General features: G+C 45.7%; 1 protein-coding gene across 12 annotated transcripts in view; it reads right to left on the minus strand.

Moving 5' to 3' along the window:
- Window positions 1–271: 271 nt before the first annotated feature.
- LOC149306116 (CCR4-NOT transcription complex subunit 1) overlaps window positions 272–17909 on the minus strand; it is a 50615-nt gene continuing 32977 nt past the window's right edge. For 4 of the 12 annotated variants that reach the window (XM_089540065.1, XM_089540063.1, XM_089540064.1 and 1 more), the window contains exons 26-50: window positions 17532–17648; window positions 17234–17344; window positions 16881–16958; window positions 16234–16411; window positions 15680–15847; window positions 14943–15073; window positions 14516–14812; window positions 13228–13368; window positions 13037–13141; window positions 11853–11972; window positions 11516–11707; window positions 10793–10935; window positions 10398–10506; window positions 10137–10306; window positions 9658–9910; window positions 6625–6873; window positions 5960–6123; window positions 4678–4795; window positions 3581–3682; window positions 3021–3194; window positions 2272–2421; window positions 1679–1859; window positions 1151–1283; window positions 737–871; window positions 272–611 (exon numbers count right to left, since the gene is read on the minus strand). In XM_089540065.1, coding sequence (XP_089396191.1) covers window positions 533–611; window positions 737–871; window positions 1151–1283; window positions 1679–1859; window positions 2272–2421; window positions 3021–3194; window positions 3581–3682; window positions 4678–4795; window positions 5960–6123; window positions 6625–6873; window positions 9658–9910; window positions 10137–10306; window positions 10398–10506; window positions 10793–10935; window positions 11516–11707; window positions 11853–11972; window positions 13037–13141; window positions 13228–13368; window positions 14516–14812; window positions 14943–15073; window positions 15680–15847; window positions 16234–16411; window positions 16881–16958; window positions 17234–17344; window positions 17532–17648 — 3798 coding nt within the window. In that variant the 3' untranslated portion in view covers window positions 272–532. The remainder of the gene's footprint in view (window positions 612–736; window positions 872–1150; window positions 1284–1678; window positions 1860–2271; window positions 2422–3020; window positions 3195–3580; window positions 3683–4677; window positions 4796–5959; window positions 6124–6624; window positions 6874–9657; window positions 9911–10136; window positions 10307–10397; window positions 10507–10792; window positions 10936–11515; window positions 11708–11852; window positions 11973–13036; window positions 13142–13227; window positions 13369–14515; window positions 14813–14942; window positions 15074–15679; window positions 15848–16233; window positions 16412–16880; window positions 16959–17233; window positions 17345–17531; window positions 17649–17909) is intronic. The other 8 variants (XM_089540071.1, XM_089540072.1, XM_089540070.1 and 5 more) reach the window with 5 other exon arrangements.

Below are 17909 nucleotides of genomic sequence, written 5' to 3' on the forward strand. Positions count from 1 at the left end.
TGCATTACTCATTTTTTTCCTTTGACACCTTGTGATTTATAGGTCCCCCCACCCGCAAGAAAAATAAGTTACATAATATTTAAACTGGCTTTTCCATACTCTTTGGGAGTCTGGGAATGTCAGGCGAGCAGATCTGCCCCAGACAAGCGCTTGGCCTCAGCAGCAGCAGCCACCGCTTTCTCTCTCGCAAGCCAGTTGGTCAGTCGGCCGGCCGGTCAGTCACTCACCCCATTACCCCTCTTGAAACACAATTTGCACAAACCCAAAAGTCCAGACAAATATTTCTGTTCTGTGTATTTACAATAGTTCAAAATTATATTCACAGCATCTTCTGAATTTTGGCCAAGAGTCAGAACTTTGTTTTAAACTTTGGAACATGCCCACGTAGGAGGAGGTTTTTCTCACACAAAGATCCGCAATGTAAGCCCCCTGCCGAAAAGGGAGGGGCAGCCCCACGGCCGTCCGCACAGACCCATGCGCGGCGCCCGCTTCTGTCGGCTGGATGGGATGGAGACCTCGGGGCTGGCGGCTTCTAACTGGCTCCCGTTCCTTCCATTACTTGCTGTGCCTGTTTCTGCCCCATGCAGCACTGGGCTACAGACTGGAACAGCCTACACAGAGGAGGAGGAGGAGGACAGCTTCATTTCCAAACAGAAACTCCCCTTTCCTCTGGAAGCAGCCAAACCCAAAGGACTGCCTCCTGCAGAAACAAACCACACTCCAAAACATTACTCACTTTTCAATTTCCGGAGCACAGTGCACAAACTCGTGGTTCCAGAACTTGAACGCTGGGTTTTTAATCAGCTCAATGAAGGTTATGAGGAGACCCCATGGGTGAGGTCTATTTACAATCAGTCGCTCTAACAGAACTCTGTAAAAGAGAAAGGAGGAGGAAGGGAGTCACCAATTTGCCAAGACAAAAAAAGGCAGGCTCATGCACACGTGTGGAAAACCTTTGGTCCTCTTGATCAGGGTGAGCAACTGTGACGCTCCAGACTTTTCCATCTGCAGCCGCCCACCAGTTCTCCACTTCTGCTCTAGACTTTTGGACTTTCCACTTCCAAGAAGCACCTGCCAGCCTCTGCTTTCCCAGGACAGCCACCTTCTCTGAGAAAGAGGCAGGTGGGTCCAAGTTCTTTTGGTCTTTTACCTGGTGATCTGTTCTTGGATAGCTTCGGTGTTTGCCTCAGCAAATAGGTAAAGCATGGTACAGCTGAAATAGTGTGTGTGGCTGTTGGGGTACCGTAACTGGTTGGCAATGGCATTCAAGAAGAGGTACCGACCTGGGACAAGAGAAGAATCATGAAGGAGCCGGATGGGCAAATTAAAGGGAGAAGGAACCAGGCAGTAGAGAAGAGGAGGCAGCATCTGCTGGACCCCATCTCTTCCCACACTGCCATCCCCTTTTCCTTTGGCAGGGAACTAGCTTGGGGGGGGGGGTTGTTGTACAGGGAGAGTGATAAATAAATAAATGATGAAAATCTATGATGGATCTTGTCCTTCAAAAGAGATAAGAGGGGCGGCTTCCCTTTCTCTCCCCCCACCTTTCCCAATAGAAGGAGATGAACTGCTGTGTCCTCTGGGACATGAGGTCCAACCAAACGGCTTTTTGTCCCTAAAGAAACCTATCTCAGTATCAAATGCTGAGGGTTGGGACACCATCAGTGTCTGTTCTTACCTTCTGTGTCCAGGTCAACAGCAAGATTCTGGAAGATATCCATGTGAGCCGAGTGGGTGATGGTGCTCATGGAGGGAGTGCTGCCCTTGTTGTGGATGTGAGCAATAGCCTGAGTGCCAACATACAGCACCAGAGCATTGATCAGCTGGATGTTGTAGCGATTGCCGGGCTCATTCGACACCTGGCAAAGGAAAGAAAGGCAGAGAGAAAGGGCTCAATGCCATGAACACTGGAGTCTCTCCATGGGACACAGGCAGTCTTTCATCTGCATCTGACATCAAAGGGAGACAAGTCAAGCCCTGGCCATTTCCTGGTCTCTAACATTACACAAACAGGCTCCTCTCACCTTGCCTGCCACCTAATAAGATTATATTCTCTCCAAAGAGGCACTTCTTGTAAAACACCCACACGCTTTTCAACAGAATCTGCTGTTCAGCATAAAATGAATGCAGACATTCTTTGTAGCCCATCCCACACTGGGATGAGAGTTGGGCTTTCTGGGCCTTTAGTCTGATGGTCAAAGTATGCACCCTCCCCCCGATCACACATGCACCCACCAACCTCAGCCCCAGACCCTGGGTGAAGTCCCTCACCTGCAAGTTGCTGCGCAAGTCAGAGAGGAATGTGACTGGCGACCGGGTTTTGAGATAGGAGTCCAAGTCCTTCTTGAACTGCGGAGGCATCACGCCCGTGAAGTTGGTGAGAATCCGTGGCGCAATATTGATCTCACTCAACATGTCGACCTGCCAAAAGAGAGACATTAAGAGTCCTAACACTGTTCAAAAGGTTTTGGATACAGAGTCACATATTCTGGGGTAAGGAGAGCATAACATGAAACTGATAAAAGGGTTGCACACATGATTTTTCCATCAACTTGTTCTATGAATAGTTTTTCATTAGACTTTGGGGCTTACAACTAAGCATTTTTAGCTGCTCTTTCTTTTCAGTTTACTGAACTGGTTTAAAGAAGTATTTTTATGATTTTAGCACACTGTTAAACAACATTTTCAAAAGAGAAATTGGCCAAGGAGGGAGGAAGGGCCTTCATGTGACAAAGCTAAAATGTCAGAGTTTCACAGTTGCCAAGTGGGCAAATCAATTTCTTTATGTCCTCTCCCACTGTGGAAGATGCTGCCTGTACCACCAGATCTGAACACTTTCCCAGCCCCTGAAAGGTTTCAGAGCTAACTGGAAAAATAACGTCATTTAGATGGCCCTGCAATCAGACCAAGGAGTCTGACGCCGTTGTTTACCTTTGAAGTTAAAAAAAGCAAAGCAACCTCCCAGCAGGCGCATTGCCACACTGATAGACCTTGCAGCTTCAGGGAATTAGGGGCATTACCTTAAGGTTGGGAGTGAAGGGGTCTGGAAGTCTCATGTTCCGCGGGAAGGCACTCAAGATCAGGTTCCTCAGCTGAATACAATTTGGAGGAATCACATCACAGAACCCATAATGGTAGTCACAGAGAAATTCTGGGAAATCATGTAACAGGACAAGCAACACACGGAGAGTACCCTACAAGGACAAAAACATAAACAAACAAACAAAAAAAAGGGGGGGGGAGACAAGGCGTAAGACTTGGTGTCCCTACAAAGCTTTCCAACCCATCCCTTGACACATGGCATGGCAGCCACCTTTTTGACCCCGAGTCCCACATGGCACCAAATATGAAGAGGATACACGTGTCACCCATGTACGTGAAAATTTGCACACGCACGGTCTATCATCACAAACTCTAACCTCTTCCTGCCCGCTGAGGTCTAAGAGTGCTGATGTGTGCTACAGTTTTAACAGAGAAAGTGAGCTGTTGTCTGTTTGGGGCAGGAACAAAGTGGGAACTCAGTGGCTGCACACCAACCTCCCTCCAAAAAAATGCTCACCTAGAAAACAGCATAATTTACCTTGTACAGAATTTGCATAGGTTTGGCAAGTTCTACATTTCTCAGGAAAGGAGCCAAATATTTAAACAGATCAATTAGCAACTGAGCATACATAGGCCAGCCCTGCAAAGAGAAAGGACATTGTGAGAGTAAAGAGGTGTTCTATGGCTAGTATTGTTCAGCAATGCACAGGCTACTACTCCCCACCACCAGCGTGACAGGATTAGCAATCCGCAAACTACAACAGCATGGCAACAACTCCCTTTTCAGAATCTCTTAGGGCCACCCAAAGCGTGCGACCAGCCGGCTTCCACAAGAAGGGACACTCTTTGGGTTGAACTCTGTGGCTCTGAGGGAAATGGAGCAATGGCTGGCGAGACTAGCATGGCCAAGGCTGCGCACAGACAAGGACAAAAATCCCTCTGCTTCAGGTTCTGCAGAACGTGTATGAAGGCTACAGTGGACTGCTTTCAATTTAACACCATAATGGCATGTCCTTGTGGCAGTGACACCGAATGGCACCTGCCATGTGTGATCCCAGCGTCCGCCAAAACCTCCCAGGCATTCCGCTGGTGCATAAACACTAGCTTGATCTCAAATATTATTCCATCCCTTGCCACCCATCTTGCCCCATGGTTTTTACACAGGGAATCCCTGTGGCTGAAACCAGCGCTTAGGAGGGGCGTCACAGTCTAATGGCACACAGCGGTTTAACCGAAAGTGGAAACTGACGCTTCTGGTCTCTTCCTTGTGACTCCAATGGAGGAAAGGTGTCAAGGGAGGACCCAGGCTCATGCCAAACACAGTCAGTTCACTTTTTAACACTTAAAAGTGTGGGCCTAATGTGATCGTAGTCAAATTCAGTTCCAGGCAAACTATTATCTTTTACAAATATTATTTTAACAATGTCGCTGAGGGTTTAAACTTTGGTCCTTGCTTAGGTGCCAAACTGAAACTTTTTGTTCTCTGCAGTTGCCCTATAGAAACACACTAAATGAACATTGCAGCACATGAATAAACCAGAAAGTCATTCTAGTCACACAAAACCTGCAAACCAAGATGCCTCCTTATTCCCTGTGGGAGCTTCGTAAGTTACAGAAGATAAACTGCAGCCACACCTTCTGCTGTGGGGTATGCGCCAGCATTCTCGCAATAAATATCCGATGGGAGATCAATTCTAGCCAAGCATAAACAAAACCTGGAGCTTTTGTAGGTCTCAGGATGTGAAATGTGTTGCTGAAATAAAGACAGAGCACAGGGGCTTGGTGTCAGAGTGTTTAGTTAAACAGATAAGGACTTGGTATTATAGTCTCACTGGCCAAGTCCATGGCTGAGCGCAGCAAGGAGGCGAGGAATGTGAGATACAAAGCTAGGCGCATTCTTTTTTAAAACTATTAAAACAAAGCAACTTTATGTCAGAATGACATTTTAGGAATCTGATCAGCTTCCCATAAGAACTCGGACACCAGAAGTTGTTCTTGGGAGAATTATCCACTACTCTGCTCCCAATCCCAGTGACTGCCAATCCTCCCAAATCCAGCAAAATGCGGCATCTACCTTCCCCTCGATGTAAAGCCAAAAACTCATGGATTATGACACATCATGGACATTTCTCAAGAAATAAAATAGATGAATGAATCTCTTACCCACAATACATAGCTCCCCCAGTGCACCTGTGCAGTTGAATGAGGAAAGGAAAGATGAAGCTGCTTGGAGTTTGGGGGTGCAACTCTGAGTAGTAAGGAAAGGTGGCTGGTCTGGTTTTATTTGCCTAGGCTGCCAGAGTAAATGCAAGCGCAGCCCTGGTGCTGCTGGGAAGGAGAGGTTTCCTTAGCCTAGCTACAAGGGGAGGAAGGGACTTGGACCTTGCTGTCAAATGGAGGAAGCGGTTATCTTTGTCTGTGTAGGAAAGAGGACATGAGTGGAAGGAAGAAACAGGAACCGTGGGATGGCTCAAAGGGTGTCCTTTGCTTGCTTAGGGATGTGTGAGCAACTGGAGTCTGTTTTCGTCTCCTGGCAAACTTCTTCTTGTTCCTCTGGAGGTAGACTCTGATATTTTGCCATTTAAAACTGTTTAAATTGGTGGTGGGTTAAGGAAAACCACTAACTTTGTGGCTACTTCATCCCTGTCGGAATAGCTACTCCCTCTCGCCACCTTCATTTATGTCAATTCCATTTACATTAAATTTCTGAGCTTAATAATTTTTAATAGATAGTTCCAAAAGACTCTGGGCTCCAACAAAAGAGAAATCTAGCCGCTCTTTCTGAAGGCTTGCTGAGCTCTTGAATGCCTCCACAAATCTGCATAATGTAGTTTTGCTACTGATGGACATGTTACACCAAAGTGGGAAGGGAGTGGGGAGTCTTACTTTGCACAGTGGTGAAATCAGTAATACGTACCAGAAGGCTGTGAGTGTTTGAAAGTTTATGGTTTCCAGAACATGTTCAGGGGCATTTAATTCTAAAAGCAACATGATAAAAATGCGATGGTAGGGAAGCTGCTGAAATTCACTCTGGCGGACATCGTGGTCCTGCAAAAGGACTCCCACCACGATCCCAAGAACCTGCAAAGACAAAAGAATCCATTAGCTCCAAACAGTTTTCGCAATTGCCATAAGCCTCCTCTGAAACCACATTAGCCAGGTATTGTATAAGGACCACAGTAACAAAAAACCTCAAGGAGTGTTTTTTGTTCTGAGACCAGTACTTGTTTGAATGCATCCAAGACAACCTTCCAAAATGCTGACTTGGTTTGTGCTCATACAGGCGCTATGGTCTGCTCAACCATATTTAAGGGACATCAAGGACCCACCTCCTTTGTCTTTGTATCATGTTTTCCCTAAGAGCGCAAAGCCCTTCCTGTGTCATCTCTCAACAACCTTGCCAGGTAGGTCAGTGACTCCTATTACAGATGGGTCAAGGCCTAGAGGAAATAGAAGCTTCCCTGGCATTACTTCATGTCTAGACTGCAGTTCAAATAATGGTGCCATCTCATGCCCAGTTCTAACCCTCCAACTTTGAAGCGCCGAGTCTGAAACAAAAGGCCCTGACACTCCCCTGCCCACCTTGTTCAGCAAGTTGATCTTTGTGACTGTGTTGGTAGCCTCCCCAGAGTGCTTCACCAGCAGCGCAATGAGGCGCACAAAGGCATCCAGGTTGTGGTAGCACTTGGCACGGATCATGGTGGGGTTGGCAGCCGGGTTGTGCTGCTGCTCCGCTTGTGCACGGTAGCTGATCTCCACACACATCTCAGTGCAAAGGCGGAAGAACCTGGTGATCAAGTCATCCGTTTTCAGGATTCCCTGCTGATGCATCTGTTGAGGGAACCAGGGGAGAGTCAGACCAAAGAATGTGTCTTCATCTGAAAAGCAACACTGCAAGTTGGCAAAGCTTCCTACAATAATAGTGTGTCACATATGAAAACCTCTATGTAGACTGGTCTCACATCTTTATGTCAGCACCATCTTCTAGATCAGTGGCTCTCAATGCCATTTAATACACTTCTTCATGTGGTGACCCTCAACCATAAAATTGTGGTGTCTCGGTTCCTAAGACCACCGGAAATATGTGACCCCCATGAAAGGATCACTCAACCCCAAAGAGGTCGCGACCCACAGGTTGAGAACCGCTGTTCCAGATGGAAAAGACTGCGACCGTGAGCGAGGAAGGCTCCTTGAAACCCAAGAGTTTCCTGTAAACAGCCATCTGTAATGCCACAGGATGTATGTGGTCAGCCTATGGGGAAAAGGGAGGCATGGGTTCCCTGAAGGATATGCCAAACTGCGAAGAGGAGCAGCAGCAGTGGGGCTGTATGAGGGGAATCTGCTACCAGCAGAACTTTCTGGCCTCAACATACAAAGAAACGGCTTCGCTCAGCATGGACACGGAACACACATGTGCCATTGAATGAAGCTGGAAGTACGGTTGTGGCAACCTGCTTGTCTATTTTGTCAAGGCAAGGTGTTAAGGTGCGCAGCAGCAGTGGCGGCATGGAGAGCAGGCGGTTTTCCAATCACACCACTACAATACTTGAAATGAATGGCCAAGGCAAGCTCTGGGAGGTGATGGCAACTTAAAAGGGAGGGAGGGATGCCAGTTCTTTCAAATACAATGGTCAACACACCCAAAATACAATACAGCTGAGGACCTCATACAACCATTGTTCACATAATCTGGCCATCTTACACCATCAAAGCAGAACAAATATAGTTTCACAACATACACTGCTGTGGTCATAAGTGTGAGTGTGTGCGCGCGTGCATGCTCTCTTATTAAAGTCTAAGTGGAATCTGAATGAGAAATCCTCCTAAAGACAAGCTGGGAACTGGAATATGTTAAGCTAATCATTCCAGCTACTCCTGCTACTTTCATTATTCTTTGAGTAATTAAACAAAAATGAATACACTCGGCCCCCGGGTTACGAAATTAATTCGTTCCGCCGCCATTTTCGTAACCCGGAAGGCTTCGTAAGCCGAAAAAGCCATATGCGCTAATGGGGAAAAGCCGCGATTTGGTGCGAAATAGCGCCGAAAAGCACCAAAAAGTTTATTCGTAACCCGGAATAACCTTCGTAACCCGGAAATATTTTTTATTATTTTTTTTTCGTAACCCGGAAATTTCGTATCGCGGCGCATTCGTATCCCGGGGTAAGAGTGTATTTCAGTCACCTGCAAGGTTAACTTGAGGCAGCAGTTATTGAGAAAGAAAATTTCATTCAGAAAACAGTGAAGTTTCATTTCACAAGACATTTAAACACTTTCAAGAACAGAAATATTAAACAAAATTTCTAGACCAGGCAAACCAGCCAAACTAAGCCCAGCCTTGGAATCAGTTACAGAAAGCCTTGGGAGTCTTATGCTCCACAGTGGAGCTCCGTTAATTGTGGACCTCATACTTCTGAAGAAGCCTTTAAAACAACCCATTAACTTTTGGGGGCACTTTTCAAGATCAGTAAAACAACAGAAGCCAGCCTGATTTCCAGTTATTCTCTGCACATTCATCTGGACTATCCCAAGTATGATAAACCATATTCCTTGATGTCTTATCAAGTGGAGCTCAACTTCACTAAGATGGCTTGTTGGCATAGCAGTTTGAATCAGTTTATTTTGTGTGGAATACATCTGCATTTCCCACACATGGCTGGAAAATTGCACACTGGTGACTTCCAGGGAAAGCCCACTGTGGTTTGGCAAGCAGTAGACATCCGTGCCAATGAGTCACTGAGGAAGGCAGTGCTCTTGTGGCAAATGTATTGCTACCCTTTGGCTCTCCTTCTAGTTCATTCTGGCTGTGAAGTACTTTGGAGGGATGGCGGCAGGACTGGGAGGCCAGGAGGAGGCCAGAGGGAGAGCCCCGGAGACGGCAGGGCTGTGGAGCTTGACTGTCAGCCACCCACAAGGACCAATGGAGAGATGCTGCCTCCACACTGGACCAGAATGGGCTTTCACAACAAGGAGCCCAAGATCTGTTGCGTGAGCGGAGAGGAATAAACTAACGTTGCGTTAGGGGGGCCTCCTCCGATGAGCCAAATAACTTGCCCTCATGTCCATTTTGCCTACTGGCCTTTGAAGCTGTCCCCAGAAAAGCCGCGGAACTGCCATAGCATGCCAGCTTGAGCTTTCACCCAGTGGGTTTCTATGGCCAGGTGGGGATTCAAACTCTAAAGTCCAGAGTCCTAATCCAACACTCAAACCATGCTAGCTCTCAAAAACTGGCTAGACAGTAATATATCATAGCATTTCTAGTATACTGAAATTTGAGGATTATGAAGGTATCTGACACATTTATTAATAGGTATCTTGTAAGCTAAAATAGGGTCAGCCCTGGTTAGTATTTTGACTGCCAATGAATACTAGGTGCTGCAGGCTATATTTCAGAGGAAAGGGCTTGGCAAACCAAGAGAACCCTACAAAATTCATGGAATTGCCATAAATCAACAGTGACTTGAAGGCACATAGACACACAATAGTGTTAGTCACATTGGAACACCTCTATTTAAAAAAAAAGGTTTTAAACATTTTGAAAAGAAAAGGTATGGGGAATTAAGGTTACATCTGATGCAAGGGCATCACACGATAGTTATGTTGAATGAAAAGCACCTCTCTTTCCCCAAGCTCTACCTGTCCAACAAACGCCGAGAAAGCTTTGGTGCTATCGCGCCCGGCGGCGGCCGAGTGGTAGAGGTTCACCCATTCCCGCAGGAGATATTCCGCCTTTTCCCTCAGGCCGGGGGGGTCATCATACTCTGACGCCTGCGAGATCCCAGAATGCATCATGAAATTTGGTCCTCCGTGTGCACGGTCAATCATGGCTTCGTAGTTAGAGCGCACCACCTCCATCAACTGCGGCAACCTGCAAGAGATCCGGAGTGCAGGAGTTTAAGCTTTGAAATGTGCGCAAGGGTCTAAAGACATCCTAGCATACAGAAAGACAAATTGTAAATTGTATTTTAGAGATCACATTCGTCTACACTTAGCTGAAATGGAAATTTAAGACTGGGTTGGATAAAATCTTAAAGGACATCAACAGAAGGGGAACACGCAGCACTGGCACTAGCACCAAATGCTCTCAGCCTTACCCCTCTGGAGCATTTCCTCTGGAGTGAGCATTAATTCTCATCAAGGTTTCAATGGTGTGGAACAGATCCGCTTCAGTGATGTGAGCTACTGTTCTCTCATCCACCAAGAGAATTTTCACCAGCTGCATTGCAAATGCCACTGCCATGTAGTTCAAGCCATTCTCCATTGACTGTAAATGGAAAGGAAGTCAAACAGTGAATGGCCTTCATTCAACGCCATGCGCACTGACCTCAAAGTCACCATCTGCGTTGACATCTCACCTGAGCTAGGTGAAGGTCATACTGCTGCATGTTAACAAGGTGGTTACGGATCAGTAGCTCCACAGCTTCTACGTTGTATTTGTATTCATCTCGACACTCAATCAGACACCTGGAAAAGCAAGTCGTTTTTGTCATGGCAATTTATCCTCCTTTCAGTCTCGATATCCAGAGCACTGAGATTTAAGATGTTATCTCTTCAAACACACCACGCATTCAGTTACAGGCATGAATCTTAAGTGGCTTATGGTGCGGAAGCCAAGAAACAGTAGTACATTGCATTCAAGTGACCCATCTGCAAAAAAGATGTGTTTACATTCACACAAGTCAAAAGGTTTTAGGACAAAATTTCTGCACCCCTCAAGGCTTTATTCTTCACCCATTCTGCCATTACTGACCTTGTGATCTGCTTGTTGCACCACGGAGACCCATAGGCACGGCCGTCCTGCAATGCTTTCAACACAAGCAAGTGACATTCGCGGTAGCGGAGGAGAAGGTCGGCATCGGCGCCGCTGGTGGCATCTAACAAGCCTTCAACAGCCTGCAGGAAGGACAGCAAACAAACCATCTGCTGGTGGCACTCCCACTGTTTGCATTTACTCTTTGGACAAGTGACACCATAACATTACAATGACATACATTCTTGTGCAACAGCTTTACTAAAAATATACTATAACCAGGAAAATGCAGCAAAATAAAGGGCTATGGCAGGGGAAAGAAAGCTTCTACCCAACCCTCACCAGAAAACATATGCTATGTCTTGGGACTGCAGAACTGTAGTCATGTATTGGCTAGGAGCCCCAGAATTGCGCTGGCGTGTTTTATTGTAAAGTGTTGTAAACGTTACTTGAGGATTATTCAATCAAGAGGTAAGAAGATACACCTCATTAAAGCAAACAAAAATACTCTGGATTGGTCTTTGCGTCTCACCTGACAGCCAAATGTCTTTAACCCATAATCATTTCCTCCCACCTCTCCTCTCCTCATTGTTGTGTTCCTGTTATGAGTTATAAGCTCAATCAGCTTACTCATGCGCAGAATGTTTGCTGGGACTTTGGAGAAAGTGCTGCTCCATGCCACCCGATCTCGGGCTTGCAGGTTAGAGACATTCCCACACCAACCTTTTGGAGCAGCCCAAGGGCCGCGATGGCATCCCGAGAGTTGCGCGCCACCACCACCGCCTCCAGGAGGCTGCGCAAGGCTTGAGTCTGTGGGTTCATGGCCAAAGTGTGAGGAATGGACTGCAGGTGCTGCTCCAGCTCTGTCATACATTTATCATAGATCTGCGCTACATCATCTGTTGCCCAGGCTTGCTGATTTAAGACAGAACAGGATTATCTTAGGTTAGTGCACATACATACGTGCATGAAGGCTTGTCACAACCACATTTTTTGTTTCTTCTATCATATTACCATATATATATATAAAAACCAGAACACTTTTCAACTGGGTTTCTACCTTCATTGGCTGAGCCAGGATGCCTGTGGGTTGAGTTGAATCATTGGTTGGTAAGAAACCAGGGACATTTCGTGCAAATTCTTCATATACAGCTAACTGCTTTGGGTCCACGCCACCAACCTTAAAAAGACATATGGAGGAATATCAGCAAATGTGGCTATCATTCAATACTACACAATGAAGAAAGTACTACACCCGGACAGTATTCCATACAGTGGACTGACAGTCTTTTCCTGACCGAATTAGGCTCCCTGGGAAAGTTATGCTTTTTCCTCTCAACTTCAGGAGAAGGAGCAACATTCTCTTCCATTGCCTCTCAACATTTTAATGGCAGACATCATTCTTGCATTGCTTTCCAATCAATGTATTAGTTTCATTGGACCACCTACTTAAATGCAAACACTGTTTAAGATTTTGTACAGACCAAAGCATGTCTGGAGAAAACTTATGAATTTTGGTAGTGATTTTTCAAGATGTCGTGGTATTAAAACAGTCTTGTTTAGAAGATGTTTTACAGGAGATTAAACATATCTGACCACACAACATGTTATAAAAATCCATACACTTTAAGCTAAAATAGTAATCAAATATCAGTGTAAGAATAAGGTTGGCAACTGTTCAACAAACAGCAGAAATGTGGTTTCAAAAAATTGAAAAGGGTACAGAAAAGAACATCCAGTCAGTCAGGGAGCTGGAGCATCATCCCTAGGTTTTGAGGAAAAGCAGATGCATCTGGCACAAGAGGGAAGAGGTTTAATTTAGAAAAGGCAACTAAGGGAGGAAGGTTGAGAAACAGAACTCTCATCCACCAATAACACTATCAACACAGGCCTCATCCAAAGAAGCAAATTGTCAGAAGACTCAGGGGAGGGCAAAAGTAGTCCTTCGTCATGCAACACACGCAGCACTGGCTGTACGTGATATGCAGCTTTAAGAATGGAATTAGACAAATTTATAGAGGAGAGTTTCAATACAAGGCCAAATGTAATGAGTGGCTCCTTTAAACCCAGAAAGAGTTTCAGTGCAACTCAATAGCTCCATCAAATAAGGAGCAGAGTCTTTTTTCCTGGCGTTGGGCTCCCTAGTCTGGTATGGGAAGACTCCCAACAATGGTGACAGTACTGCAGTGAGAGCCTCATTTCTGAGGGCCATAACATCCCCAGTAGTTCCTCCAGGCCTCTTACCTTCAACCTGATCTGTTCGGGCATCCGTTCCGCTTGGTAGGTCAGCACTACAGGATCACAGTATCGCCGACCCTCCTGCCGCGCATGTTTTCTGAGCTCAAACTCCTGCCACAAAAAGCCGAGACAAAGATCAATGGTGTGGAAACCATATAACTCTTTAACTTTAAACTGCAAAGTGACCGCCTACTTACAGTGGCCAGCCTCTTGTCCATTTCCGGACCAGCTTTCTCCACAGCTGTCTTCTGGATGAAGCAACAGGCCAATTCGCAGTTATCCTGAGCCAACTGTGCTGCTGCCTGCTCCATCATCTCCCTCTGCTGCGGGGAGGCTGCCTGTGATAAAGGGCAGTCCGTTAAAGGAAGGCTCAGTCTGTCATGGCCTCCGATTCATAATATCCACGTTCTTAACAGAAAACAGCCTTCTATGAAAGCAACAGGAAGGAATTCAACTATGCCTATGCAACCCCACCCTTCAAGGCAGTCTATTCCACTCTCAGACAGCTCTTACAGTCAAGAAGTTATTTTTAATGGTTGGGTAAAATCTTTCTCTTATAAATTAATTCCCTTGCTTCATGTCTCTACAGCTGCAGAAAACAAGCTGGCTTTATCTTCTATGTGACTTGAGATATTTAAAGACAGCTATCATGTCACTGCTCAGCCTTTTCTCTGCTCCGTGCTAAATATATCCATCCCGCTCCCTGCCATTCCTGCTAGGGCTTGGTGCTTTCCAGATCTCTGGCCATTTTGGTCACCCTCCTCTGGACACCTTCTAGCTTGCCCACATCTTCCTTGAACTGTGATGCCCAGAACTGGACAAAGGGTTCCGGATGAGGTCAGACCAAAGCAGAACAGAGTGGCACTGCTACTTCCCTTGGTCTTGACGCTATGCTCCTCTTAATGCAGCCTAGAACCTCATTGGCCTTGTTAGCTATTCCATTACATTGTTGACTCTTGTTTAGCCTGTAGTCTACTAAGACCCCTCAATCAGTTTCAAATCTACTGCTTTGAAGCCAGGTGTCACCCGTATTTATACATTTTATTCCTTACATTTATCCCTATTGAAATCCATTCAGTTAGTGTTGCTCCAGCTCTCCAGTCTATCCAGGTAATGTAGAATCCTGATCCTCTCCTCTGGGGCATTTGCTACCCTCCCAACTTCCCGTTCAGTGTCATACATACATTTGATAAGCATGCCTTCTACTCCATCATCTATGACATTTATAATGTTAGATGTTAAACAACAGCATAGACCCCGAGGCAGCCCACCAGTCACTTCTCTCCAGGATGAACAGCAATTATTGGTAAGCATTCTCTGGGTTCGGATTTATGCTATTTAATTTAACATCTTTCTAATATCTTTGAAAGCATTAAAGCAGCAAACATCAGCTTGAAGAGGGCATAAAGATACTCTATGAAAGAGTTAAAATGCAAGCCTACCAAGCAAGTTTTAACCTATTTTGCTCCCAGGAGCCCTTCTTACCCGCAGTGCAGTGGCAAAGCTGTTCTTCAGGTTGGTAGCGATGCTCATCAGCAAGGGCTCCCTGCAGGTAATCATGGCCATGCCAGCGGTCAGGTTGCGCATCATGTGGTGCGCTGCCACCCGCATGCGCGACTCCTCAGAGTCTAGTGCAAAATCCTTCCTCACTATCTGCTCACAAGTAGTCATGGCAATCTTAATGGAGCGATCCACCACCGGGTGAACAAGTTCTTGGACTGCGCGCTCAATGGCTTGCCGCACGCACTGCTTTAACTGTGGATGGGTCTGGAAGAGGGGGATCTAGAAAGACAAAAATGGCAGCTATCACCACCCACATTGACACAACCACCTCTCTGCTAAAACTAGCCAATCCTGCCACAAAACCCCACCCAAGCTAAAGAAGAATGCCTTTCCAAAGTCCGGTACTTACAGTTGGGTTTAGAGTAATGTGTGGAGCTAGTCCTCCCAAGGAGTAAACGTTGATATCGTGGTAACTGTACTGTGGCTGCGGAGGGACAGTAGCCGTACAAGTGGTGCTGGTAGCCGGTGTTGTGGAAGCTGCTGAGCAACACAAGAGCAACAGGAGAAAGATTTTCACTACCTCTCTCCCAGAACAAAAATCACTCAATAGTACAGAATTATCTAGGAAGCTCATCACTTTAGTAACCCAACGTAAGAATTTTGACACCTGAAGTGGCAAATAACATTTGCTCAACACTGGGAAAACCAGTGCTGGCAGAAATAATAAATGGCCTTTTACTGAGTGTGGTCAATGGAGATTGTTATTCCTATAAAGGACACCTGATATGTCAGTTAAAAAGCAGACTAGAGGCAGGTGGCCTCTGACAGCAGACACATCCGAATTATGCCATGGCTTTGGGACACATAAAATGAGTTACCTTCTTTCTGCCTGAAAAGGAGAGGGCATTTTGTTCAAGATTTCTCAGTGATTCATGAAATTTCCTGTCTCCACTGAGAGCAAAATCCCCACTCAGTGTCAGAAAAGGTGTGGATATACTTAGAATTCTAAGCATCTGCGAACTAAAGCAAGCACCACTTGCACCTTATGTCTTACTAAACTACAGGAGAAGACATACACAGAAGGAACACTCTTGCCCTGGAGTACATTGTGACTCTATATGTGACTGACAAATCTGCCATCTCTACCTCTGACTGCCAATTCAGCTTCAGCAGAGTCACTTGTCTTGTACAGAGGTGAGTTGGGATTATAAATCCAGCTGCCACACAAACTACCGTGGAACCATGAAGTTAAGCCCAGTGCCCCTTCTGATCTGTTGGGATGTGTGTTATAAGGACTGAACTTGTACAGAAGCACTAAACAAGAACAAAAAACAGTTAAAATTTACACTGCCATTCTCAGACATGCTGAAAAGCGTAAACTGTGACTATGTTAGATCCATCTGCAGCCAGGCCCCTCAAGTCTCAGATTTTATCAGCAGCCAGCCATTTCGTAGCCACAGTCAGGGAAGCTGGGAGAGCGAGGCAAGCATGGCGACTTGGGCCCAAGTGGAGCTACAGGAGGAGAGAGCTCAAAGTGCTTTCCATTTCCCTGCACTAGGTTCATTTTGTACATTTTTCACCTTAAAGTAGTTGAGAAAGCAATTCAATGCACATGTGAAGCAGAAGCACCTTCTCAGAGTGCTATGGGGGGTGCAGAGCCCTATGTGGACAATGCAAGCAAGGGCGATCTAGCCACTTACTGGTGGTTGCAATTGGTGGCAGCTCCTCTGGCTGTTTTACATCTTTCTTTGGAGCAGATAACTGTTCATCCAGGTTCTTCAAACGGTCCTTGTCTTTCAAGAGGTTCCCAGGTTTCAGTTCATTGATGTCAAGGGCAAGGTTTTTGCAGAGCACTTCTATTTCAAACTTCAGATTCAGCTGTGTAATAGTTAATCATTTCAGGTTTAATAATGTACCTATTTTCAAGCTATACCACCAGTGAATGTTTTCATCTATGTCTTCCCTCCATGCCAAATCCTAAGACACATTCTAGAGAGCTGCTACATGGTTTTAAAAAAGCACTCCAAATGAGAAGGCGAACACTAGAACAAACAGAGGCAAGATCAGTATTTAAGCAGTTTCATTTTCATTGAACTGGCTAGACCTTTCTAGCCAAATCTATAACCAAATGCACTGTGACAGGTAGTGATCAAATAGGAAGTCAGGACTTTGTCAGATGCACTGAAGTGGGCTCACGTCTATGAAAGCTCATGCTAACAGCTTCTTTCTTTCAGATCGTCTCAAAGATGCTACAAGACCCCTTTGCATACTGATTTTCCAGACTAACACGGCTATGTCTTTAAAACAAGAAGTGTTGAGGAGCACAAAGAAGTTAAACACAATTTACTTTTAAGTCATGTTCCTGGTGCAGCTCTGCCAGTACATTCATGATTGCCATGGTCCAAGGATTTGGAGGCCTGAAAACCTGCAGGAAAATAGAAAGAGCAGAAGGACCCAGTTAACAGACCCATTTTCAAGGAAGGTGCTGAATCAAACTAGCTGGAACTGAGAAGCACGGTCCATCTTTTACCACAGGGACCTCAGGAACAAGTGCAACTGGAAAAGAACAGGGGGACCCTGCAAGCACACTGTTCTCCTCTGCTAATGCTACAATGGACATAATCTGCGATACTTTCTGAGCAGATTACAGCTTCTGAATATTCCCCTTGGCTCCCCTTGCACACTGTCCATCAGACTTACCACGCTTCTTACGCTGGATTCCAAGACTTTGGCAACAAATGGCACAACGTACAGAAGCTCCTGCTGTCCTTTAACATAAGCCTCCAGCAGCAAGGACTTCACATCCAAATCCTAAAATCAAAGCAAGGCAAGTGAGACCCAGTAATGGACAAAAACAGACAGGAGGAGACAGATTCAGATTCCTTTCTAAGCTTTGCCGATTCTCTTTGAGACAAATATATCTATGCTGCAACGTGAAAAGGATGCAATGACGCTTCCATTTTTGTATTTCCACACTCCTGCTCCCCGGCAGCCTCACCGTGTGCAAGATGGGCTTATTCTTAGCCAGTGTGATCATCCCCAGCCAGTGGCCCAAGTTCTTCAGCAAGGAACGGTCGGAGAAGTTGGCAGCAGCTTTATCAGATGTGAGTAGCACCTAAAGGAAATATACACAGGGATCATCAAGACCGCCACAGGTATTTAACCCGGCCTTCCTTGGCTCACATTTCAGTCCTTTTACCAAGATCTATACACTCTCTCTTGCTACCCAATGATAGTTTTACCTGTTTTAGCTAATTATTGTGCTACAAGTTTAGACACCACAGATGACTGTCACTGCTGACATTTTCCATCTGTTCTTCACAAATATGAAAAGCATTAAATTTCCAGGCTCTCACTAAACTCTCATGCTAAACTC

This window comes from Sceloporus occidentalis, unplaced genomic scaffold, assembly GCF_023333645.1.
Source record: "Sceloporus occidentalis isolate IW3139 unplaced genomic scaffold, rSceOcc1.0.p SCAF_10, whole genome shotgun sequence".
Taxonomy (NCBI): domain Eukaryota; kingdom Metazoa; phylum Chordata; class Lepidosauria; order Squamata; family Phrynosomatidae; genus Sceloporus; species Sceloporus occidentalis.